Source organism: Lichenostomus cassidix, chromosome 10 (genome assembly GCF_008360975.1).
Source record: "Lichenostomus cassidix isolate B80296 chromosome 10, HeHo_3.0, whole genome shotgun sequence".
Taxonomy (NCBI): Eukaryota; Metazoa; Chordata; class Aves; order Passeriformes; family Meliphagidae; genus Lichenostomus; species Lichenostomus cassidix.
The window spans coordinates 2740864-2766969 of NC_139491.1; the positions used below are offsets into that span (position 1 = coordinate 2740864).

The window sequence follows — 26106 nt, forward strand, 5'->3', positions numbered from 1 at the left end:
AGTCTGACTGTGTCTCCTCTCCAGGTCAGATCCTGGAAAGCTTCCCTTCCTTCTCCTGCCCCTTCCCCATGTGCCCTCTGCTCAGCCCCTGCCTGCAGCGAGCTCCAGGCCAAAATTGCTCTGGAGGTGCAGTATGGTGGGAACATGCCACAGGAGAGCTCTGGGCTGAGGAGATCTAAAGGGAGTGTGCTGCACTGCTTCATCATTTCCATGTGTGCTGAAGTCGCACGGAGTTCTCAGTTCTGATGACTAACTTCTTTTCTTTGTGGGAAGAAGCCAACTGACAGCTCCTCAGCCCCAGCCCCAACCTTTCTCTTTTTTATTGCCTTTTAACCACGCTAGCTCTGCCTTTTCCAGTAATTCATAGGCCACAGTGGCTTTCCCTTGAATCAGGAGATTTTTACAGCTGATTTGGAGCAGGCGGAGAGTAATCCCATTCCTGCTCATGGACTTGCCACATGTGCCTCTCTTGGAAAGGAGTGGTGTTGGATTTTTTTTTATTTTTTTGTAGCTTGAATGTCCCTTGGTGTCCTGTATTTCAGGACCTGATGATCAGGCTTGTGGGGAGAGGAGAGAAGCAGAGTTTGATGAAGAAGCTTTTGAAAGTGCAGTAAAAGATTCACGTGTGCAGAGTGGCACAGGCTGAGGACAACCCCAGACTTCATGGAAAGGGATCAGTGCACCATTAGTTAGAAATAATTGAGAAGCATTGTAAATCCTGGGAAATGGAAAGGAATTACAGTGGTGGCAGGGGAGGGGATGGAAAGGACTTTACCTGGCTTTACCTGCCTTATGTGTATTCCAGTTCAGACTGTTCTTCCTTTCCCTCTCTTTCACAATCTAAGTCTTATCTTCCTCTTCAGACAAACACACATCTCATTCAATTCATCTTGTGTTCTGCCCATGGGTGACAGAAAGGAGACCTCCTGCTCTTCTTTCCTGTTCACTGTTTGTATTTCTTATCTAGTGTCTATTTATATTCAATTTTATTGTTGTTTAATACCATAAATCACTGTGGTACTTTCCTTGTATTATTTGTGCTCCTGACATCACAAGTTCCTCAGTGCTGACCTCGGTATGATGATTGCACCATCACAAGAGCAATAAACCCCAAACAAAAGCATTTTTTTCAAGACATATCATTGGGCTCAGTAGACAGGCAGATTGTGTCACTACCTGCTCAATCCCATAGGCACGACTGTTACTTGTGATCAATCATAAAAACTCTGTCATGAATGTCTCTCTTTGGCTTATTAATGTAGAAAATTAATGTGGTGCGACATCCTCTTTTGCAATGGTTCTTGCTCAAGAGGTTGCTGCTGTTACACCGAGACTTTCTTCTTCCCATCTCATTGTGGATGACATCATGATATAAATAAAATTCAAAATGGAACAGACTGGCAATTGGAAAAGCCAAAGTGGGCAGGAAATGGAAAAAACCACAATGATAAGCAGGAGGTCAGTGGGTTGTACTTGATAAATTTCTTCTGTTAAGACTGGAGTGTTTTTTTCTGTGAAGGGTTTGGGGCTGCAGCATTTGAAACTGAAACTGTAGATGAAATGCATATGGAGAGTCAGTGTGGACAAAGGAAAAAGAAATCTTCACCCAAAACAGAAAAAGTCTTCACTGTGTTGAGCAGTCACTATAGCCTGCGGTTGGAAACAGATGGACCTATTTCTGGTCAGTTTAATTAGCAAGGGGGGGAAAAAACACAGAGTGCCAGTGCCTTTGCTCCCTAGCACCAGAGTATGTGCTGCACAAGTGCACCAGTGCCAGGCAAATGGGGCTGGAAGGCTGCTCCTCCCTGCCTGGATCCCCTTGGTTTCTGAGTGTGCTGAAGGGCAGAGCTGGGGCTTGGGCAGCAGGGAGCTGACCTGTCTGTGTCCCAGTGCCTTCCCATCCTGGTCTGAAGAGCTGAGGTCCAAGTCCTGCCACCTCAGACAGGCTTCTGTCCTGGGGTCTTGGCACAGGTACTGGGATGCCTGTCCTGGGGTGATGTCCAGGGTCTCAGTCCCTGTCCTGTGGAGCTGAGTGTCCACATCCTTTTGGCCTCCTGTCCCTCTCGATTTGAGCAGCTGGGCTGAGGTTCTGGTGTCCCAGCTCGGGAGTCCCAGTGAGCTTCTGGGCCAGGTTACCTGTCCCCTGTGTGGGATGCTTGGTTAAGGTGTCACAGAACCACGGACCGGTTTGGGCAGGAAGGGCCTTTACAGTTCACCTCATGCCAACCCCCTGCCACGGGCAGGACACCTTCCCACGGAGCAGGCTGGTCCAACCCCGTCCAACCTGGCCTGGAGCACGGCCAGGGCTGGGGCGGGACGTCCTGCGGTGCCGCTCCGGGGTGTCGCTGCGGGAGCTGGCTCCCGTACCGGGGTCACATCCCGGCTCTCGGTGCCCTGTGCCCAGGGCCGTGTGGCGGAGCTCCGGCGGGGCGCGGGCCGCACCGGGGGCTGCACGGCGGCGGCTCGGCGGCGGCCGGGCGGGGCCAGGGGCAGCGCGGCGGGGCCGCACACGGCGCCTGTGCCGAGGGGCAGGGCCGGGGAGGCGGGCGGCCCCCCGCTCCCCTCCCTCCGCTTCCCGTCCCTGCCCCTTCCCCCATGGCGGCGCTGGGCGCCTCGGCGCGGCTGGCGGCGGCGGCGGCGCTGTGAGCAGCGGGCCGGGCGGGCATGGCGGGCCGCGGCCGCCGCGCCTGGCTCAGCGTCCTGCTGGGGCTGGTGCTGGGCTTCGTGCTCGCATCGCGCCTCGTCCTGCCCCGCGCCTCCGAGCTGGCGGCGGCGGCGCGGCCCCACCGAGCCCGCCCGCAGGGCTGCCGCCCGCCGCCCGCCGCCGCCGCCGCCGCCCCGCCGCGCCGCCCCGGCCCGCCGGCACAGAGCTTCCTCTTCGTGGGGGTCATGACGGCGCAGAAGTACCTGCGGAGCCGCGCCGTGGCCGCGCACCGGTGAGCGGGCGGGGGCGGCGGGATGGGTCGGTGGGCTGCGCTGGCGGGGCGCGGCTCCGCTGGGCTGCGTTGGGCTGCGGTCTGGCACGGGCTGGGGTCGGTTCGGGTGGGCTCGACTCGGCTCGGCTCGGTTCGGCCACGTTCGGCTGAGCTGGGCTTGGCTCGATTCGGTTCCATTCAGCTGAGCTGGGCTTGGCTCGATTCGGTCCCATTCAGTTGAGCGTGGCTTGGCTCGGTTCGGTCCCATTCAGCCGAACCGGGCTCGGCTCGGTCCGGTTGCGCTCAGCAGGACTCGGCCCTGTCGGCCGGTGCCCCCGGGGTGAGAACGGCCGGCCCGGGATGCCCTTGCAGCCGGGCTGCCCCGCCAGCCCCGGGCAGCGCTCGCCCTTGCCCGGGCAGGTGTGATGGAGCCTCGGGGCACGCTCAGCCCGGCGCTGCTCGCTCCTCGCCGGGCGCACTGCGAGCCCCGGGGCGCTGCGGGAGGAGCGATGCCCCGAGCGCGTCTCTGCTGCCTGGGCAGCTCGGCGGGGACGCGAGGGGTCGGGTGGGTCGCGCTGCCGCTCCCGCACGGTCTGGCTCAGCCAGGAACCACCTGGCAGGTGTCCCCAGCGGCTTTGCCTGGAGGCCAGGCAGCCACCCCGATGTGAGGGGACACTGACTGCCGGTCTCCGGCGGGGACACGGGCATCAAAGTGTGTCCCTCAGTGCCTCTGCCTTGGGCGCAGCTGCGCCACGCTGGTGCGGTCCTTGGCTGCTGCCTGTGGAGAGGGCTGACAGCCTGATGGTAACAGAAATAAAGTTTGGAGACCGCTGTAATGCCCTAGATAGGGAAGGAAAGACCGCTGCGCCAAGCCGAAAGCATGTGCTTGGGAATGAGACCCAGAAAAGGCGTCTGGGAACAAAGAGTAAAACCCATCTTTGCTCCCCGCAGCCGCTGAGGCTGGACCAGGTAGCGAGACAGCTCAGATGGGGACAGTCAGCCTGGGTGAAGCTCTGTACTTCAGGCTAGTTGAGCTAATGCAGGAGCCAGGGTCTCAGAGCAGTGTGTTTGTTACCTGAGCACACCTAATTTTGGAGCAGGGACAGCCTGCTGCTTTGCACCGTGTGCCGCTCGCCACGGTCCCCAGGTGTAGCTGGGTATGGCAGTGAGTGCCACAGGCTAGCGGGAATTGTGTCCAAAGCCTCGGCAGCATCGGGATAATCCTCTCTTCTGTGAGAGACGTGTCTGTGGCTCTGGTGGAACTCTCTGCTCTGCTGGAATATGCTCATTGCTGTGGCGTGTGCGCCTGCAGGCAGTGCTGGGAGGCTGCGCGGGAAGGCTGCTCGGGAAATCTGAAAGAGTTAAGAGCTAAAATGTCAGCTCGGGTGTACCCCGGCTCCGGCTGAGCCAGCACCCTCGGAGGAGCAGTCAGGAGCTCTGGGGCAGATCTTTAATAAAACATCCCCTTTAGGCTTGTGCTGGATAAAAACCTTCTCCATGTTCTGCCTGCTCTGGCTGAAAAGTGCTTGGCTCTATTGGCCAGTAAGAGTAGGATGGCGAAACTATGTGTTATGGACCATCATACCATCGTTCCCAGCTCAGCTCTGGCTTCAGGAAATCTCTTGATATCAACATCAAATGCAGTAAAATTGCTTAATTTGGGTAATCTGAGGCATATTGTCCATCAGCGATGGTTTTAATGGAAACTTAATTCCTTCTTCCAGCAGCAGACCTGTAATTAAGTTGCAGAGAACAGATGACTGATGCTTTGAAATGGGTTAAAGAATCTGTTTCTTCAGGGTTATGTTCTTCACCATGTGGGATGGAGCACTTTGGATTGCAAATCTCACAGGCTGTGTAATTTAGATTTACATGCAGAGAGGCTGCAGTCGTGTTGGGACATCACGTAACAGGTTTTATGGCAGAATAGTTTGTCTGCCATCCATCAGATTTTATGTCAAGAAGTCAGAAAAGGGAAATTTATCACTGTGTTGTTCAGAGTGTTATTTGGGGAGGAATTCACTTTACTGGTGTGGGAAGGATTTTCATCCCTTGTTTTGCCTGTGCATGCTGAACAGTTGTGCTGTGGCAGAGCTGGGTTTAGAGAACAAGATCTGCAACATCTGCTCCCGCAAAACAATGGCTAAAGATGCAACTTAACAAATCCAGCTAATGGAATCGGGTTCCTTCAGCCCTTAGATGGAGATCTGAGTATCGCTTTTTACTGCACTGCTATTTTGGTTTAACCTCTAGAGATGATGTCTGGTCTTGGAAGAGAGGGATAAAAAGATTCTTAGTAGGGCTAAATGCGTTTTTCTCACCTCTATTGGTGAAAGAAATGAGCTAATGTCCTGGTGACAGGAAAACGTCTTCGGGGGAAGATGGGGAGGGGGGAAGAGGAAGACAAACCTGAAATCTTAAATGGCTTTTGATTGCCATGAAGTACTCAAGCAGACAATTGCTGGGATTACTACATTGACAAAGCATCCTGGTGAGCTGAATCGCTGGCACAGCCAGTGAAATGGGAAGCTGCTAGCAAGGCATTCCCGGGGTGGCAGCGTGTGCAGAGCCTTGATACCACGCTGAAAGGAATTAGGGATTCAGAGGCTGAATACCTCCAAATTGCTGTGGCTCAAAGGCCATTTACAGACACAGCTAAAAGGGACCCGAGCGGAAAGCATTTGCTGATCCCGGCTGCTGTGAATCCAGATAGGGTCTAACAAGAGGGGAAGCAATCCACTTCCTGAGCATCAATCATGAGCAAAATGACCACTGCAAGGCAAAACAGGCCTGCTGGATTTTCGGGAGCCGCCGGCTCTTTGTAACAGTCGTGCTTTTGTAGGCTGCGAGGCAGAGGACAAACTTCATATCCGCAGGTTTTGGGAGGGCAGGTTTGCAGCCTGAGCAGTTATTGCATCTGACAGCCAGGTTAGCAGAGCTTCCTTTTCAGGAGCGAAGTGCAGCAGCAGGAGCCACGGTGTCACTTCAAAGGACAAGGAACAGCCAGGAAAAGAGCTGGGCAGGAAGGAGTTAAAGGGATGGCTGGGGTTCAGGGAAAGTGCAACAATACGTGCTAATGGTTTTGCAGTTGAGGGGAGTTGTCCTAAAAGAGCTGCAGGAAGGAGAGGATGGGAATAAGCAGTCTCCCAGAAGATTTAAGTCTGCTGTCTCAGGAACAGAAATATCAGGCAGTTAACCCATTTTTTTTTTCCCCCGTTTGCGTAGCAACTAGATTTCCTGGGAAACGTGGCAGGAGAGTGGTGTGAATGCAGTTAATGGCGAGATGTCAGCGGCTGGCCTTTGGCAGCAGCTCTGCAGGAGCACAGCCACACATTTGTGGGTTTGGGACAATCCCCACGGCAGAGTCAAGTGCCACATGAGTGATGCCTGGGGCTGGTGCTGAGCCATCCCTGTGCTGGGACAGAAGGATGTCCTTCGGAGGCTCCTTTTCTGCCTCTCTGTTGGTGGTGGCTTACAGGAGCTGTGTGCACTGGAATCCAAATACCTGAGTGCTCGGAAGAGCTTAAGTGAAAGGCAGCCGGAAGGATTTGGGCTGGGAGGGAGTTGGTCTTATCTGTCTAAGCCTGCACTTACACACTGCTGTGCTGCTCTTAAATTCGGAGCACAGCTGGAGGCTGTGGGGTGGTTTGGTCCATTCTGGGTGCTGGTGAGGTGATGTGATGGATTGTGGAGCTCCTGCCTCTTGTGAAGTGACTTGGAATGTTGTGCCAACACAATACATGTTTAATTCGTGTATGAATCGTAGCCCAGTATTGCAATAGTGACAACTCGATGTCCTGCTCTGGTACCTTCCACCAGAAACATAATGTACTTGGGCTTTCCAACCTAAAATTTGGGAGAATGTTCAAGGAAGGGTATGAAAGAAATGCAGTGAGAGCAGCTGTCATTGATACAGGGGGGATAAGTAAAACAAAGTCACCTACACCCCCCAAAATAGCCATATGGCCCAAACCTCTGAGACACTTGGGCTTCAATTTCAGCCTGATCCACTGACTGTCAGTGTCCCTGTGGGTGATGGATCCATTTCTGTCCCTGTGTCCACAAGGAAGAGGGTGGATATGCATGGACAGAAAACTGGCATCCCTTAAAATTGGAGGAGTTTAGCTCAAAGGACTCAAAGAGCTGTGGAAGCAGCTTGGGTTCTCCATTAAAGCTATCCTGCAAAACCTTGGAAGGAACTCTTCCTCAAAATCCGAATTCTGTAATGTAGTTTTTAATGACAGAAATGAGGAAATGTAAAACCCCAGGATTTTTTGGTGACCTCTTGTGCTGGTTGACTGCAGTACCTTGTGCAGGAGCAGTGTGCTGAAATCCACACTCAGTTCTCCTAAACTGTGGTTCATTGCTTCCCCTGTAGCAAGTGTTGGAAGAATGGGACCTTGAAGAACAGTTATGCAAAACCAGCTTTAATTCAACATGGAATTTAGCTGCATTCAAGACATCAGTCTTTTATGTCTGTTGCCTTGCTGAGTTCTTCACAAATTATGATTTTCTTCAGCATAATTATACAAGATGAGTGTTTCTCAAAACTTTAAATGATTTCTCTGATCTCTTCTGGGGGAACTTCCTGAGCTGCAGACAAAAATCAAATACATTTTTTTGTCATAGTCTTCAGCTTGGGTCTCTACAAAGGGAGCACTGTCTGCATAACACCACTGGCTGTGCTTCTGCCGAGTCTGCAGAGCTGATAACAAAGCAAGATAATACAAATAAATAATAAATACTGGAAACTGAAGATAAAACTGTCCAGTTCTGTGCTGCTCCTGCTGCAAGCTGTGCTTTTTAAGCTTCTTTTTAAATGGGGAAATAACTTCTGGGAACATTTCATGAATGCAGTTGTGGTCACTTTTTAGAAAATACAGGGTTTTTTTAGCCCAGTCAGTGTGCACAAGGTTTTATGTATTTTATGAGTAGCTGGGGGCCAGCTGGGATGAGATCTTTTCACCCAGTTTGCTTGTGACTTGCTCAGCCTAGGGTCCATGTGGGATATCCAGTGTGCAAAACTGGCTGAGGGAGGGAGGGATGGCAAAATTGATTTGGTAGCCACCAATACTGGAGCATTACTGGACTCATGTCCTCTGCTAGGAGCTTTCTTCTGAGGAAGCATTACTCATTTTGTTTGTGTTTGTTTGATTTTCACTTTGATTTCCTTGTCAGCCTTCTAGTTTGGTGGAGTTCTGTGTGCTGAGGAAAACCAGGTCACCCAGCATCAGGCAGGTTTTTTACCTCCTGGGGAGGGTAACAGAGAGCCTTGCTGTCCTGGTTCGTGCACATCCTCCTGCTGAAGCAGCAGATTCAGATTACACGGAGGAGATAAGGTTGGGATCTGTCAGGGTTTTTAAATGACCAGTTCAGTACAGTATCGGTTGTATTCACAAGCTGATATTTCTCTCTGGACAGAGTTGAAATGGCTTAGAGTGAGGCCATCAGTGATTGATCACTGCAGCCCAGGTGGTCCCTGCAGGTCCAGATACAGGAGACTGGTGGCAGAAATATTGTGTCAACGTGTCCTTTAGACAGCTGAGGGTGACAGGGCAGTGGAGAGGAAGGAGGGTGTCAAGTGTCAATAAAAATATTTTTCTATTTTTTTTTTTATTATCAAATTCTTTTGCAGGTACAGCCTGCAGGTCTTACATTGGAGAAACCTTGACCAGGAAGGTGATGTCAGCTGGTGGGAGAGGGTGTTGGTGGGACCACTCAGGTGGGGAGGTGTTGAGACAAGAGCTCTGTGCTCAGGAGATGAAGGGTCAGATTGCTGCCCATAAGAACAGACAGGCTAACCTACAGTGGAGGTGGGAGGACTGGCAAGAAATGTTGGTTTTCCATACTATACTACAGAGTTGCTGGTGATTGAGCCAGGTCTGATTATTTGCAGCATTGGATAAAAAAAGTTAAAGGCAGCTTTGATCAGAATTCATCCCTGCATTTATCAGTCCTCACTTTTGCTGCTAACCAGGGTTAGAAAAAGGTTCTTGCAGTTCATCTCCCCCTCTGTGGTTTGGTTTCTTCGGCCGAGTGCAACGATGTGTTTCCTGAGCAAACTGTTCTCTCCGCATTCTGTCCCCAAAAAGGGACCACAGCGAGCTGTGCCTTCGACGTGAGGAGCAGCCCGTGGTGACTGCATTGTCCCAGCCTCTGCCCCAGCCGTGCTGGTGGTGACACAGACACTCAGGCTGTTTGTCCCTGTGGTGTTTGGTCCCTTTGGGTTCAAACAATCGCTCAAAGCCGCGGTCACAAATGACACGTCGAGTTGTCTCATCTTAGGGATCGTGTTGTTGCAGGAGGTGAACAAAGGCTCAGTCAGGCTGTGCTGGTGCATGGTTGATGTGGTTGACATGAGATCTCAAGGCTGGAGGAGTGTTGTGGTGCTGGCCCAGGTCACACACGGGTCGTGGGGATGTGGGTGTTGTTAGGGCATGGTCCCTGATGTGCTCCTCATATATGCAGCAATATATCTCTGTTTTACCCTTGTTTTAATGTGAAACCTAAATATGGCCCATCTGGAAAGATGGGCTCAAACTGGCTTTGAGATGAGGGGTTTTGTGCAATAAGAATCAAGCATGCCAGGGTTTATGGATGTATATGCTTTTTTTTTTGTTCTCTTTCTGTTGAATGGGAGCTCTTCTCTGGACAATACTGAGTGGGTCCTGAGGTGAGGGTACTTAGCTGGAGAGCAGGGAATAAATTTAAACTGGGAATCAACAGAAGATTTCCTTCCTCCTTTCAGATGCCTTCCAGAAAGGAGCTAAAGCTTGGTGTGATAGAAGACATCCTGTGCTGTCCATAGTCTGTAGTCATTGCAAAGGCAGGTCTTTCACGATATAAAGAGCAAGTCTGAAAATTAATTGTTTGCTTTTGAATAAAAAAGTAAATAAACGGAATTTTCCATAAGACTTTAGCTTATTACTTCAGCTGGTGGTTGTCTGCAAAGTGTCCTGGGTCCACCCAAAGCTGTGTCTCAGTGGATGAAATGAGCTGCATTTCTCAGTAACTCCTTCTGTCCTTTCTTGCTGTGACACTCAAATTTAAATGCATCTTTAATGAAGAAAGGTCTTTTAAACTTAGACTGGGAGTTGATATGGGAAGAGCTGTGGATGATTTGTATGTGGAGTGTGGGTGTCAGAAAATAAACAGCAGAACTTCCTTAATAGTCAGTGAAAGTTCAAGATATGACCATGTCTTCTTTTAAAACGGGCAGTTCTCAGTGCTTTAACAGGATATGATTTATAACCTGTAGTACTGTGTTAATTGTGTCACTGATGATTAAAGACATCGTCACCTTTGTTGTGAAGTCAATGGGAATGTTTCCATTTGCTTTACTCAGTGCTCTTCTGGGAAGCTGGGATCGAAACTTTTGCTCTGAAACTCTACCCATGGCAGTAAGAAATCCAGAAGACAAAGCTTTTAAAGTAATTGGGTGATATTCATTACACACAGTGGAATTAGTGAGAAACTGTTAAGGTGTCAAAGTTGATGTTTAGGTAGTCTCATTAAATACCTCTGCATTTTCTGATGGAATTCAAGGAATAATTCTCCTGAAATATTTTTACGTTTTAGGCTTTACATGATAGCTAATTCTGGAGATTTCAAATTTCAGATGGTCTGTGCTGCCCAAAATCAGCTCAGGTTTTGGCATGAAGCCTGCACTGAGAGGCATCTGGTCAGAGTGACAGTGATGCATTGAGGGAATACTGTGTCCTTCACCTTGAGAGTGTTTTCACATCAGCTTTAGGTTATATGCTGAGTATAGCCGACAAATAAAACTATAAAATATTCTCCCCCCTATACAAAAAGCAACAAAACCTGTTGGTTTACCAACTAAAATAGTTTCCTGTGAGTTTCTGTGAGGGATGTGCAATCTCTGCTCCTTTCTCAGATAGAATCTCAGAAAATGGTGCTGCAAGCTTAAAATTAATAATTTTTAGGGCAAGGCTGTAGCAGTTACGTGACTGAAAATCCTCCCTGGAGGAGGCTGTGTTCTGCCTTGAGGAATCATCCTACAGCTCTTCCTGCACTGTCAGTGACCCAGTTTGCCCACGCAGATGGGTTGGATTTGTCAGAGAGAAGCACGGAAGGTGTGGAGCAGATGTCGTCGCTGTGCTGCTCTGCACAGGAAAGGCTCCTCTTCTGTGCTGTTCCTCTCCATTAAAACCTGGAATGAAGTGTCTGGAAAGCTGCTGGAGGTGCAGGTGTTGGTAGCACCACGTTGTTGTGGGAATTACAAGTTTTACAGGCATCTCTTAGAGCGTTGGTGGTATGGACAAAGCTGCTTGAGGTTACTTCTGCTCCATGCTCTGTGCTTTGCTTCTCCACACACCATCTGGAGAAGTTGCTGTTTGGTTCGTTTCCCATGGGATGCCGTTTCCTTAAAAGTTCATGTGAATTTACTCTCTGGAAGTCTGTATTTCTGAGTGCACATTTGAGCTTTTGGGAGAGCTTAGAGGGAACAGAAGGTGGATATGATGCTGAAAAACTTGCAGGGAAGCTTTGGAAATAGTAAATTCAGTTGTATGTGAATTGTTGGCCCATATTGGCTCCCCTCTCTATTTTGTGACCAAAATAGAGTGTGCTTAAGAAATCCTGCTTGCCACTAGTGAACTGCTACTACTGAATTATTTTTCTATCATGTGGAGGTGCAGAAATTATACTCAGATGTTTGTCATATCAGAATTTTGTGTGTGTTGTACCAGTTGCTGTGTGCGCCACGTGAATGTTCTCATTTGTCTGGTAAAAAGTGACCTTTCAAGGTGTTCAAATAGGAGAATTTGTAAAGCAGATGAGCCATAGTCTGTGGTAGCACTCTCTGCCTGCCCTGGTTTGCATATTTAATTATTCCTTCTTGTCTTTTTCAATCTAGAACATGGTCCAAAACCATTCCTGGCAAGGTTGAGTTCTTCTCCAGCGAGGGCTCAGACACCTCCATCCCCATCCCCATCGTGCCGCTCCCAGGTGTCGATGACTCCTACCCCCCCCAGAAGAAATCCTTCATGATGCTCAAATACATGCATGACCACTACTTGGACAAATACGAATGGTTTATGAGAGCCGACGACGACGTTTACATCAAAGGGGACAAACTGGAGAACTTCCTGAGGAGCCTGAACAGCAGCGAGCCTCTCTTCCTGGGGCAGACCGGCTTGGGCACCACGGAGGAGATGGGGAAGCTGGCGCTAGAGCCTGGTGAGAACTTCTGCATGGGGGGGCCAGGAGTGATCATGAGCCGCGAGGTGCTGCGCAGGATGGTGCCGCACATCGGCGAGTGCCTGCGGGAGATGTACACCACCCACGAGGACGTGGAGGTGGGCAGGTGCGTCAGGAGGTTCGCCGGCGTGCAGTGCGTCTGGTCCTACGAGGTAAGGGTGAGGGGCTTGGGGAACGGGGAGGTGTTTTTTGGGGGAGGTGTAGAAGGGAGGGTTGCTGTTGTACTCAGCGGTTTGTCCAGGCTTCGCCTCTGTCAGCAGCTTGAGCATCCAGCTGTGGTTTCTGGGCTTTTTGTTTCCTGCGAGTGTCACCCATGGGAAGACCCTCAGAAGTATGGAAATGCAGCAGGAAGGAGGGAAATGGAGGAACATTCATCATTTGTAACAGATATGTTTATTTAGACAGAAAGGGAATAAGCTTGAATCAAAATGGCCCCGAGTGCCTGCAGTCCTGACTGTCCAAGCCTCTTTTATCTTCTTTAGCCCAGTACGTCATGGTGTCAGCATGGAAAATGGATGACACAATTACCGTGTTTCTCACTGCAGCTGAAATGTGTGAGGCTGACAGATGTTTGCCCTGACAGTGACAGTTTTTCCCCAAACTGGAGATGTCTCCTGGTGGCTGGCACTGTCACCCTCCCAGCAGCCCAAACCCACTGCTGCTCGGGGCACTCGCTGGCAGCTCCATCCTGCAGGCGCCTGCTCAGCAGGTCCTTGACGTCAGCAGAGACAAGCCACCACTCTCACACTGAAACTCGTGGTCTGCCCACACTGATGTGCCTGCAAATTTGGCATTTTGGGGGGAAAAAAACTGGAGAGCCTGGTTGTGGCAGAGTTTCCTGCTGCTGTTTGCTGGGAGGGTGACAGGGGCTTCTCCTGCCCGGGTTTGCTGGGCTCCTTGAAACGAGTCCTGGGTGTTTACAGACTGTCTGGTTGAAAACACCTGCTGGGCTGGAGCTGCAGTTTTACCAGGGCAAATGCTGGTGGGTCTGCCTTAGAAATCCAGCTGAAATTGAAAGCAGAACAGAGGTTGAACAATTTGTCTCTGTACAAACATTTACGACCTGACGCAACTACGGCTTTGTCCTTTTATGAGATGTGGTGAATGGAGGTTCTTCTGCCTGTGACAGGAGCTGTGCTCGCAGACAGTGACAGATACTGCTGCTGAGCCTCTCTTTCACTGGCAGAGACTTGTGTTTAACTTCTGATACTGAATTTCTGCCCCCAGAAGCTGTTGCTTTGTTTCAGTTCACAGTTCAGCGCCAGGAAAACCTCTGAGGAAGGGGAAAGAGGTTTCCAGCTGCAGTAATTAATTAATATCTTTTGTGCCTAGAGAATTTTTTGGACTAACAGTGTCTCTCCATGTTCCCTGCTTTCAGACCTGGAACTACTTTGTCTTGCCAGCACTGTGGTTTATCCATTTGTAAAGAGTCAGTAACTTTTTCCACAGTTTTTAGCAGGATAAAATTTTTACTCTAGACATTCAGAGTTGAAATAACTTCTGCTGTGAATGGCTGTACTACCTGGCATTTAAAAAGTTACTGAAGGTCAGCATTTTGGTCCTACTGAAACTGGCAAAGAGCTTCTAAATTCAATATGACCAAATGCTGGATTGAAATAGCCAACGATAGCACACAACTGCACTGGGAATGCTGTCTGGCAGAAATAGATGGGGCTTTCTCATAATCAGTTTTGTTTGATCAGCTTGTGTTGCTGTCACTAATGCTGGATTCTCCTAAGTGCAATGAATTACTTAAAATTGGTTTGTGTGAAGTATACAAACTGTAGGATGTGCAGAAGTAACATGTGAGTGTGAGATGTTGAAACTCAGCTGTTTGGGAGAGAGGGAAGAGTTTCTGTGATGAAAGCACACAGCTTCTGAAGAAGTAGCTCCACTCTCATTTAGTTGTGGCTTTTCAATTTAAATACCTGTCACCTTTTTTATCTGGTCCTCTCATTGCCCAGATGAAATGTGCCTGGTAGTTTATTCCAGATAAAGCAATAGCTGTGTGGAATAACACAGCTGTGGGAGCAGCTGTGTTGGGAAAGCTTGGTGTAAAAGCAACATTTTCCATGTCTTGTACATTCATGAACATCAAGTAACAGGTCACTGTACGTGAATTGCAAAGTGTTGTGTTTCACTGAGCTTCTGATGGAGCAGAAGCTCTATCTGTGCCTGCTCTGCTGGGCACAGCCACTGCATCCTTCACAGCTCCTGTTGCAAGGAAAGCCACGACAGCACAAGGCTCAGCAAACAGAGCAGCGTTGGCCTTGGAAATCTCAAACCTCAGACTTCTCCTTTGCAGCCTGCACTTGCTATTCTGGAGAGGCTCAAGTGGCAGCACAAATGAGGAGCTCAGGTCTGTGCAGTCACCCCCAGCTCGCTGGTTTTCCTTCTCAGCATCTTGGCTGTGGAGTGCCCTGCTGGTCCTCCCTGTGGGTGGCTTTTTCCCTGCTCTGTTCTTGTGGTGGGCTCCCTGCCCAGAACCGTTTTACTCATCTCTGTGACTGTCACTGCCCCCTTTCTCTGATTTTAGGATCCCACAATGTCTTTACTGTGCTGCTCATCTTCCCTGGCCCTGGCTCTGGTGCTGTGCCCAAATGCATCCCCAGGCCTGGCTCTGTGTGGTTTTTCTGCTCACAGCAGTCTGTCTCAAAACCCCTTTTTTCCCCCCTTCCTGTGTCTCTGTCACTCACTCTGCTGCTCTCTGCAGTGCCTCTCAGACCACTTCATTAGAGTGGCACCGGTTATTGCCCATTTCAAGACTTGCATGGATTTGTTCACACTCTTCCTGCCATCAGGAGCTTTTCAGCAGGCACAGTAGAGGAATTGACACCACCATTCTTTGGACTTCCTGCGTCATCTCATCCCAGAAAAGCAGCAGCAGCAGCCTGGGCAAGGTTGAGGGCAACTGTAGCTCTCTGGCCCACCATCTGACCCACCCAGTGAGCTTCATCTGACCCACCCAGGCTGCTGCTTTGGGAGCAGTTTGCAGCCCACGATGGATTTTAAGCTCCTGTGACCATAGGCTCATAGCTGTTGCCTTGTTTGACACAGGTCGAGTGAGTCACAGATGAGACGTGGCTGTTAAATCTAAGTTCTTTAGGGCAAGGATTATCATCATTGTAAAAACAAAACCCAGACTGTCGCTGCTGTTTGACAAATAGCTGTAAAACTCAGCACTCTACAGGGTGGAGCAGCCAAAGCCAGCGAATTTGTGCAGGAAATGATACAAAAGCAGTCATGAAAAGAATGGGGCTGTGAAATCTCTGAAGCCTACAGAAGGGAGCTTGAAGGTTTATGAAGAAATATAGAGTGTAGTGCTTCTTCTTGAAGAGAGCTAAAGGGTTGGAGTGAACTTGCTCAGAAGTGGTTCTGCATTTCCAGTGAATATTGATACTTTAGACTTCTGGCACATTGCTGGATGTTTTCCTCAGAGAAAGGCTACATACTTTTCCTTCATTCTCCTCTTTCCTCCCACCAGTAGTTCTCCCAGTCCATCTTGCATGGATCACAGGAACATGGAAGTTCTGTTTTTTCCTGCAATGCCATGTGGTGCCATGTGTGGCCTTGGGTTTCAGTCTGAGAACACATTCTGGTTTTGATGACAAGCTTTTTCGTTTGTGATTTAAACCATCCCAAAGCGTTGCTGATCTCAGTTTTGTGTCTAGTACTTCCTTTAAATGTACCTGAATTACAAAGTCACTGCTGTGTAGTGTGGTGTCCTGGCTTCAAAGTTTGGACATTTTTTGAAGTCAGAGCATGGGAACTTGGCAAACCGTGACAGCACAGACACCTTATCTCACTGTGTGTGCAGCCCACTGCATCTTTTCATTCAAGAAACCTATGATATGAATTGTGTGAGAGGGAGGATACAAGCATGCCCAGAGTTTTAGGGTGGATGTTTATAAATAATTTTTCCTCCAGCACTAAATTTTATCTTTGAAATGCCTCAGAGATGTCTTTTTGAGTTCAGGTTAAGATGTGAGTAGGTGGCCATGCATTCTGGGGATGGATGGAGATTGAGCTTCCTGAAGGTAATGAGGAATGGCATTTTGTCAAAGGACAGACAGGTAAGACTACAGAAGAGCATTATCTGGGGCTCAGGGTGAGACTGAAATACATGACTGATGTGACAGGGAGTCTGTGACAACCGTGGGGGAGGATCTGTGGTGTGACCACTGTGGTCTAATTTTAGTGTTTGCTGAGGAGGAGGGCAGAGAGGTCAAAGGAGAGAGGAAAGGCTGCACACTGTGAAACCAAGGTTTAGGGGTTTGGAGAGTTAGGAGGGTTTGGAATAGGAGACAGATCTCAGGTCTGCACCCAGGTCCTGACCTGGCTCTTTCACTTCAGAAAATAACTGAATATTTGAGAACCAGATAGTTCAAGGAGGGAGAACTTGACATTACCGAGTAATTTCTTCCTGACTTCTGAATGCAGGTTGGTCAAGGTTTATTCTCTGTTTCAAAAATGAAGAGCAAGTGCTGTAATGAAACTTGAGTTTGGATCCCACTCACTTTCTGCAGAACATCCTTTTCAGAGGGGAGGGCTGGGGGTTTGTGACACAGAGAGACATTTCCAGGCTGTAGAGACTGTTTGGGACTGACCTAGTTTTTGTGAGCACATGGTTAATCTGTCCTTAGTTAGCTGGATGACTTGACCTAATGCCTAAGCTGAGGGTTGCTGAAATGAGGACTTTGGTGTCATGCAGATTCTTCAGAAGCTTCAGCCCTGAATCCAGCAAACAGAAGTATTACTTTCCCCCCATTATTGTTTTCTTGGAGTGCAGTGGTTATGTTATAAATTAGGATCTGTGCAGCCTGTTGAGTTGAGGGAGCCATCAGGATTAGTTGTTATCTTGAGGACAAGTCAGGAAAGGCTAATCCTTCATAGCATGACAGGACAAAGGACTCTAACAAAATAGCTCATCATGCCAGTTTCTTAATTAAGGCACTCAGAAGATAGTTGAGGATTTGAGTCTGTTCTGTTGAACAGCAGTGGGGATGGGGAGAGGGAGGTGAGTCTGAGACTAGAAGCTTTCTATTATATATTTTTCTTTTGAACTGATGGGAAAGCCATGCTGCTTCTGCAGGGTAAAATCTTATTTTACATCTTGCTGGAGCTGTGAGATTCTGGTACTTGTGCTGTGATCAGCAGCCTCCTGTAAGGGAATCCCACCTGACTGGAGACCTTGGAAGGGCACTGTTAAATTCCAAATCTAATCAATGTCAAACCCAGTAATACCTTTGTAGTCAGTTATCTCCTGTGGGTCAATGATATCTGACCAAACTTTGAGCTGGCAAGTTTCCTTTTCCATTTTCTTTAGTGCTTATTTCTGTGTGTAAAAGATGGTGAGGGAATAAACCATTTCATGGATACCTCTGTATGAAAACAGAATCCCTGTAAGTGTCCTATGTGACTAGACAGTGATAAAAATAGATTAAAAATTGTCTTTGACTGAAGGGGGCATAAAACAGTGTCAGCTGGGGCTCTCAGTATGGAAGTTTTTAACTGGTCTGTATGTAGAGGAATGCCTAGGGGAGGGAGGGTTAATTGTGTTAATTTGGAGAGAATATTTGCATTTCTCCCCTCAGTTTATTAAAGCCAACTTCTGTAAGCAGCTCAAAGCAGCAGCAGAATGGATGTGTCAGAGCCTGTAAGCATGGGAGAGAAAAGCCAGGCTTGTTTGGTGGTGGGAAATAGAAATGGAGTGCTGATGTGGGGAAGGGGCTTAATGTAAACTTGGCTGAGGTCACCAACAGGAGCATGGGAACACACAGCTCAAATGCTTTAGTGCTGCCTGTCTTGTACTTGGAGTATGGTGTTTTGAGAAATACTCATTTTTTTCAATAAAAAATTGAATTATTACAAAGGAGAAACAAAAGTTGGATTTTTTAAAATGGATGGATATGATGGGTCTTGGTGTAATACCTATTTGTTACTTAAAAAACAAACCAAACCCAACTCCTCTGTGATCTCTACAGTCACATTTTCCCAGTTCACACTGTTTGCAGTCACTGGTCTGCTGCCTGTGCTGGGAGAGTTCCTGAAAGGAGCTGTTCACACGAGCTGACTCCTGACCCCAACCAGGAACTGCCAGTTCATCTTCTGCTTCTCCCAAATTCAGTGTCCTTGATGAACTTTATGGTTCCCTGCTGCTGACAAGGCAGAAAATGGCATTTGGTGTTGCTCTGTTCCTTTTTTCATAGTTTGCATCTGCAATTACCAATGAGAATTGCACATCTTGAGTCACCCTGTGCTGTCTCTGAGTGTACCTCACAGGTCAGGAGGGAAATTGGCTTTTTAGGCTGTGGGGGAGAGCCACTGGTCCATGGAGAGGCAGGGAAGATGCAAGATGACAACCTGCAGCAGTTTAACCCTGCTCTGGCTGTGCCTGCTGGCCCTGGGCATGGGGAGAGTCTGTCATCTGACTACACAAAGGATTAATTGCCCTGCATTTGTCTAACCTCATTTCCTGCAGACACCTCCCAGCTCCAGAGCTGCTGTTTTGTATTCTAAACCCATCTGATTTGAAGCAGAGAACTCGATTCTGCTTTGCTGGACTGTTATACCATCTTAATTGATCTGTAGAATGCTTAAAACATTTTCGCACTAATTTCCTGTGTTAAAAGCTTATCTGGACTCCTGGTGGTGTGAACTTTTCATGGTTATCAGCTGGAGACCTCTGAAAATCTTGCCAGAAATCCCAGTTGCCTGAAGGGTGGGGATTATCTTCCTGCATGCCTAGGCCAAAATGACCTTTATGTGTCACAAAGAAGTTGGGAACTTAATTGGAAAACTTTGGGGGAACTAACTGGTTTTGTTGTCTTAAATTTTAAAGTTTCAGCTGAAAGTGTATTTGGGAGTCCTTGCAAACTGTAAGTTGAATTCTGGTTATTTCTGGTTAGTTTTTTTACATGAAAGTAAACTTCTGCTGGTACCCTCAGTGAGAACAAGTTAGTGGTTTTTTCAGTTGTGTCTTGAGGAAGTCAAAAGTGCTGCTACAATAATGAAACAAAAGTAAAAGTTGTGACAGATTTTTATGGGGGGACTCTGAGAACCTGTTGAACTTCATGCCAGTTACTTGCAACTTGTGTGGTAACGGTGACCTCAGGAAAAGAACCAATGCCTGCATATAATTTATATTGCTATTATGGACCATTTTTAAAAGGCTCTTTGAGTAAGTAATGTCTCTTTATCCATTTATTTCTTGTCCACACTTCAGTGTTGTGCCCTGGTGTGAAGTACTGTGGTAAGAGGAGGGCTGCTACAGCAAGCTCCCTTTTTCAGGTGAGCATGGAAACAGGTTTTCCTTTTCACAGAGAGCTTTTCAGCCTGTGTGATGCCATTTTTACCTGAGCTGCTGGCAGGGACTCGTTCAGTGATCAGCTTCAGTGCTTAGTGAGCTGATGTCCTGGGAACATTGCTACCAACAGCTTCATTTGTGTCTGTGCTGGTTTTCAGCTGAGAGCACACAGATGGGAGCCCTGAGTGTTTGCACAGAGCTGTGAGATGAGGCTCCTGCAGCCACTGCTTTGGATTCATTAGCTTAGAAAGAGGTTTAGGAAAAGGAAAGGCATGACATGCTCTTGTGTAATGAAGAGAGCACAGGTAGGGTCATGCCCACTGGATCTAAGTTCCATCCAAGTCTCTGGGTTTAATCCTTCCTACTGAATGGCTTTAGGGAGCTCCAGCTGAGTGCTGTATTTTAGTTCTTGGAAGCAGTCTTCAGAAGCATCCGGTGCTCTTTGTGGATTAAGCACAGGTTCTTACACAGAGGCTGGGATTAGCAATGAAATAAATGGGAACCCATAGTTTGGACTCAGCTAGCAGTTCATTAGAAAGCAGAACTGGGTAGTAGAAAGCTGCCTGCAGTTCCTGAAGTGCCTCTGTCACCTTCTTTCAGCTGCAAAGAAAAGCATGTTATCAGAAAAATAAAGGAGGACATTACCAGAATGCTCCTGCACCTCTGAGGAGGCAGCCAGCCCTTGGATGCTGTGTCCTCGCCTGCTGTCCTCGTGGCTGTGCTCAGCCATGTGTCAGAGTGTCCCCTGAAAGGCAGGCACAAGTCTGCTCATGCAAACTTGGTGCCTCTCTTGTTCATGGTTGCCACTTCAGATTGGTGCAGCTGGTTGGAAAAGAGCTCCGAGAGCAGCAGCAGGGTGTTAATGAAGGTTCCTCTGCTCATGAGCCTTCAATGGGTGTAATTACTTGGCAGTAACTTCTTTAAACCTTATTTGAATTAAAGCTACATGTTTTGGCTGGTTATGTCACCACTGTATTAGTGAGGAATGCAGGAGAGAGTGGTAGTTTGCATTAACTGAGCTGCCTTAATCCTTTGTAACCATACTTTTTATTGTGGGTTACTGTCTTACAGAGAGAGAAAACACTTGCCCAGGGGACAGCAGAGTTCAGTCCTCAGCATCTCTGCATAAGGGCAATGCTCTTTGTCCTCAAAAGGACAAAGTTTTACCAGATGGGTTGTTGAGAATTAACATTATGTGTAATTCTGCATAGATATTCAATGGGGAACTGTCTGTATCTAAGGTCTGAGTTTTTTATAAAACTTTTTTCTATACTTCCCCTCAGTGTAGGGGTGCAGAGTGAGTTAAATGCCTGACCCAATTTTTTTTAATGGTTTCCTACAGTCTTCAGACCAGATGCTTGAAAAAAAGTCTTGTCTAACATGAGTGACTCAGAACATACACCTCTCACATTCATTGTCCAGGTCAGCAAAAATATTGTGCCCTTGCATGTGTATCTTTCCTGTCCTGACAAAAGAAAAATTTGCTTAACCTTATCACAGATGATTTGTCAAGAAACCTTACCCTCACCTTACCTTACCTTGTTTGTTTAACCTTATCAAAGATTTGTTAACTGGCATACTTGTTTTTATATCCTTTTCTTCTTGAAGACACTTCCTAATGTCTTTGGCCAAGGGGAACTTTATATAAAAAAATGCAAACAGCCAACAACTGTGAGACAATAGCAGTTTTAATCTTCATAAAGCAGCAGGGCTTTTGTTTCCCTGGGAATGTTTGCTAACTGAGCCTTTTCCAGGTTTTGGACAGAGAAATTTTTCTTTGACTTTTTCAAATACTGCTTTTTTTCCCCCCCCTTCTCTGCCTCCCTGGAGTGGAACCATGCACTACAGTCACTGTGAGAGCCTCTTGCAGTTGCACTTTTGCTTGCTGTGTTTTACTGAGCCCAACTGGAAGTCGCTTCTGATCCTGTGGAATAATGTGTTTGGCTGAATCCTGAAGTTTGCTGCTGCTGTGTTGTGCTTGTACTGAGGAAAAACCATCCACATGGTTCCTTATCTTCCCTAGGCCAAAAATAACACCCTGGCCTTGAAGAATTAGCCTAATTTCAGAGCTGGAAACTAGGGTGAAGATGAAAAGTGTGTTTCGAAATATATAAAATAGCAGCTGGGTGCTTAAGCATGAGGATGGATAGCCTTTGTCTGGGGCTCTGGATGCTGGATCACGAGCAGTTGTGATGATCTTTGCATGGACTGTTCCAAATCTCTGCTTTAAACCAGGTTTTACCACTGGAGCTGCAAGAGGAGGATGGAAGGTGAGGGCAAAGTCATCTTCCCTGTGGCTGCAGAGTGATCCCTGGCGTGGGTCACTGCTCCATCCCACGGCTCTGCCTTGTGCCATCTGCCCTGGGCTGCTGGGGAGGTGTGAAATGTGTAACCCCGTTTATCCTGCGAGGTGGCCAGCCTGTCTCCTGGACAGAAAATGCCTTGTTTCTGTTCAGCCAGCACAAAGGCTCTTTTATAGCTGCTTGGCCATACATCTGTCGAGGTGCCTCAGACTGTTAGCACTGGTTGTTGTTTGAGGTATGCAGCTCCCAGGCTGTGATGTACAGTGATATGTTGTTTATATGTTGCCTCCCTTTCCTTTTGAGGACAGGGAGCTGGGCTGTGTCCTGCCCTGAACAAAGCTGGTGTTAGTTATGGCATGGAGAGCTAGCCTGGAGATTTTCTCTTTAAAAGCAGACTGGAATCCTTCTGTTTCACACTTCGGATTAAACATTTGAATTTGGCAGCGGCTGTAGGACAATAGAACTTTCTCTGGGGAGAAGTGTGTTGAATTTCTGCTCTGGAGACAGACCTGGCTTGAAAGACATTGTGTGCACCATAACAGAGGCACCCCAGTCCTTCACCAGGCACTTAACTGGAAAAAATCCCTGACTTAGTCAAATTTTTGAACTTTATTGCAGCCTTTGGATTAATTTCCCTAACTTTTCCCCTCCTCCACTGATATTTTTTTCTCCTGCACGTGTCCTCATGCTTGTTCCACAGACACTTTGCTGAAACCAGTCCTTCCCAGAAATGCACACTCATCTTCTGAAATGTAGGGGAGGGAGTGTGAGGAGCTCTGTAAACTGACAAAGTCCTGGTCATTTGGGAATCTCTGAGTTTGTCTCCAGACATCTTGAGGTTTGCCATCTCCTGTCTCCTGTATTTGGTTTCCTAAGTTGGTTTTTTTAACCCCACAAAGCTATCTGACAGCTCTTCAGTTCCATTCCCAAATAGCTTTCTGATGCTGTCACCGCTGGCTTCTTGACTCAAAGTAGAGCTTGGGTGGAAAAAACAACTTTCCATCAAATTACCATGAGATATCCTCATGGGACAGAGGAAGAGCACGAGAGGGATGTGCTGTTTCACGTTAAGCTCTTTCACTCTGACGTTAATCTTCCCTTCTGCTCCATTAGAGTGGATAAATAGATCTGGGAGCTGAGTGTGGCAAAAGGTGACTGGGGTGGGTCCATGGCACCTTCCACCCCTCAGTCCCTGTCCCTTGAGAGCAGCAGCTCTGCCCTGCCCAGCCTTGGTGTTGACACCAGCTCTGCCCTGGAACATGCTGCCTGTGCTTGCTCCCTTCTCTGGGGACTGTTTCTTCTTCAAGATCTGTTTTGGCTTTGAAGATGCATTTAGGCTTTTTGTGGCCTCTTTCACAAGAGGGTGAGAAGTTACTTTTCAGCTTAATTTTAGACTGGCTGTCATTCTCAAGCCAGCCTGAAGTGTGGTTTTGACCTTGCTCGTGGGGAAACTTGGAGGAACCTGATTTCCCAGCACATTGAGGGAACTGTTACCCCGGGTCTAGAATTTTGTGCTTTACCATCAAAGGGCTTTTCAAACCTTTCCCATGCTCCTTCCACCCTGTGGAACAACAGCTCTCCCTGCATGGCACGGGGTTATCCCCAGGGCACAGGAGGAGGTACAGTCAGGGCAAGGTGTAGAGTGTAAGAGGTCCTGACTCTGTGTCCTGCAGCCAAACCACACCTTCCCTCCCCTCTTTCACCAGTCACTGCAATTAAAATTCCACCGTCAGGGCTGAAGTGAGGTGAGGCAGGAGCAGACTTGTTTCCAGGAGGGAGAGGGAGAGCTGAATTTTCTGCTGGAATTGGCCTTTTCCTAGAGAGGGCTTAGGAAATATCCCATCCCCACCTGTTTAGGGGCAGAAAAGTCACAGGCAGGAATTGCAAACATAATCAGCATGGTGTGCTCCAGTTCCCAGAGGGCATTGAAGAAGGAATGAATTGAGCTGGGAGTGAAGAGCCCTGCAGACAAACCTGCAGTTCTCCATCAGCCCTTCTGAGCTGTGCCCCAGGGCAATCACTGCAGATGATTTATTAATAAAACTGAGAGAACCCAGCTTGCAGAGGGTGCAGATGAGACTCTTCACTTGCACCAGGGAGCAAAGTGGAGCAATGGGAAAAAACCTCTTGGAGGTGAAAGGTGGTGAAGGCAAGAGAGCCAGAGTTAAACCTAGGGGGGTCTTATTAATGTGCTGGAGTCCCAGTAATTTCAAATATTCTAAACAGAGGTCCCGTGAGCAGAGATACGAGGGAACCAGATTCCTTAGGCATTTGCAATACCAGGCAGGCTAAAGTAAGTGTTCTTGTGCAACCTCTGCTGAGTGCTTACGGAGCACATGTTGCTCTGTTTGCAGCTGCTGCTCTAAGTGAAGCAGTTTCATGTCTGGGTAAATCAGGGAGCTGTTTTATATGTGCTCACCTTTGCAGAGGACCTACTGAGGGACAGAATTTGATGTGGGAAGTGCTGAGGGTGGAGGAAAAGCAGTCACCTGCAGCTGCTGAAGGAACTGGTTCCTTAAGGAGTGTCAGGATGATGTGAACCTTAAATGTGTTTAACCTTCGCTGCAGTTTCTCTGAGAGTAGGGAGGCTGGGTGTGTGGGAGGGGTGGGCAGAGAAGGACTGAGACAGGCCTTCAGAAAGGAAATTAGTCTAAAATAAATGCAGGTAAACACTAAAAGGTTACAAGGTGCAAACTAAAGAACAACCTGCTGTTTTCCCTGGCTCTCGCTGGGACACAGCTCTAATCCTTAAAGCCGGAAATCATATCTGATGGGCTACAATAATCTTATTTTTCCTAGATGTACATCTCCCCTATGCCTGTCTCCCCTAGGCAAGGTGGAATACCTGCCAAGACAGCAACATGCTCTGAGCCTCAGCTGCTTTCACATGCCAGCAAAACCATCCTGGGTGGAAGTGACAAGCGTGCTGCTGATGGGATGTGTTCTGGTGTGGCATCCGAGTTAAATCTGAGTGGGAGCACTCCTGCACCTGACTGATGGCCAACACAGGAAAAACACTGAGCTGCCTGCATTGTAGCTGCTGTGATTTCATGCCTAGTTGCCATGCAAAACAGTCAACTCTTTACCCAAAAACGAGGTCTGAAAGTGACTTCTTAGAGTATGTTTTCTTCCTGTCCAAGCAGAGAGCGTGCAGTGAAGAACAGTGGCTTGGATTTTGTTTTCTTTGGTGGCCAATATAACGTCACTGGTTGTCTTTGTGTCTGCCTCTCTTTGTGTGGTGGGACAAAAAAGCCGTGTCCAGTTTGGGAATGCTGCCAGTTTTATCAATATGATGATTATATTCAGAAGAAAGGAGCTGCAGTGGTTCTTGTGGTGCCTCGATGGTAAATAATAGTAAAATATGGCTGTCTCTTAATATTCTGGTTAGACTCCCCCGGTTGCCACACACTGAAAAGCACCCCTTTTCATGTAGCTGCATGCTCATGCACTCTGTGGTCAGCTAAAGTAAATGTGTGTGCTGGAATGGAGCAGAATCACTGTAAAATATTCCAGACCCTGTTCCTGAGCATTGTCACTTGGATGATGCTATTGCAGGGCTGTTTCGGTTTTTTTTTTGTAAATTTATTTTTAAATCTTCAAGTGTTTGGTAGAGCTGCTGCAGTCCTTTCTAGAGGCTTTGGGGATAAAACCATAGCTATAACTTTGCAGCTTGGAAATATCTGCCCAGACTCAGTCCTGCACCTCACATCAGACAATAATGAGCCCTGAAAGCTAAACGGAGCCCATTGATATGGTGATGATCAGTACTTTTTTCTTTCTGATTAATATTCAACCTGTGTCTTCTATAACGTTTCAAACAAGCCTTGGGATTGTCCATTCTCCCCAGATCCAGTTGCCCGGTGGATTTGAGCGTGTCCTGCCAGGGAGGCTGCTGGCACTGTGTCCTGCTGGGGCACTATCCCTGCTGGCCTGTGCTGCTGTGGTTATGTGGATGATCCAATTTGGGCTGTTTTTCATTCCCTGAGAGTGGTCCTGGGCTGAAGGTGACGGGCTGAAGCGTGGAGAGAGTTCCTTGCACGTTTGATCCTCTGCAGCGTGGAGTCTGTAATCCCATAAGGGCTGCTGTGTCCCTGCTGGGAGTCTGGGAGCTGTGCAGGGAGTGTGGAGGACTCTGTGCTCCAGCCCTGGCCAAGGAACACTCATGTGCCAAGATTTGAGATTTAAAAGAGGAGCAGTGAGTGGCAGGACAACGTGGGGAGCACTAAGTGAGCAAGAGCAGAACCACATATTCTGAGTGGTGTTTTAACCTGAAGCAAATTCAATTTGCACTAACAGCTTGGGAAAGGGAGAATTTATTGTCTGTGCTTTGGGAGAGCTTCCTGGCTGCTTTGCCAGCTTC

General features: G+C 48.1%; 1 protein-coding gene across 1 annotated transcript in view; it reads left to right on the top strand.

The window, feature by feature from the left end:
- Positions 1-2478: 2478 nt before the first annotated feature.
- The window catches only part of CHSY1 (chondroitin sulfate synthase 1), a 73074-nt gene continuing 49446 nt past the window's right edge, over positions 2479-26106 (top strand). The window contains exons 1-2 of the mRNA XM_085070341.1: positions 2479-2936; positions 11794-12289. Of these exons, the coding sequence (XP_084926467.1) occupies positions 2665-2936; positions 11794-12289 (768 nt within the window). The 5' untranslated portion in view covers positions 2479-2664. The remainder of the gene's footprint in view (positions 2937-11793; positions 12290-26106) is intronic.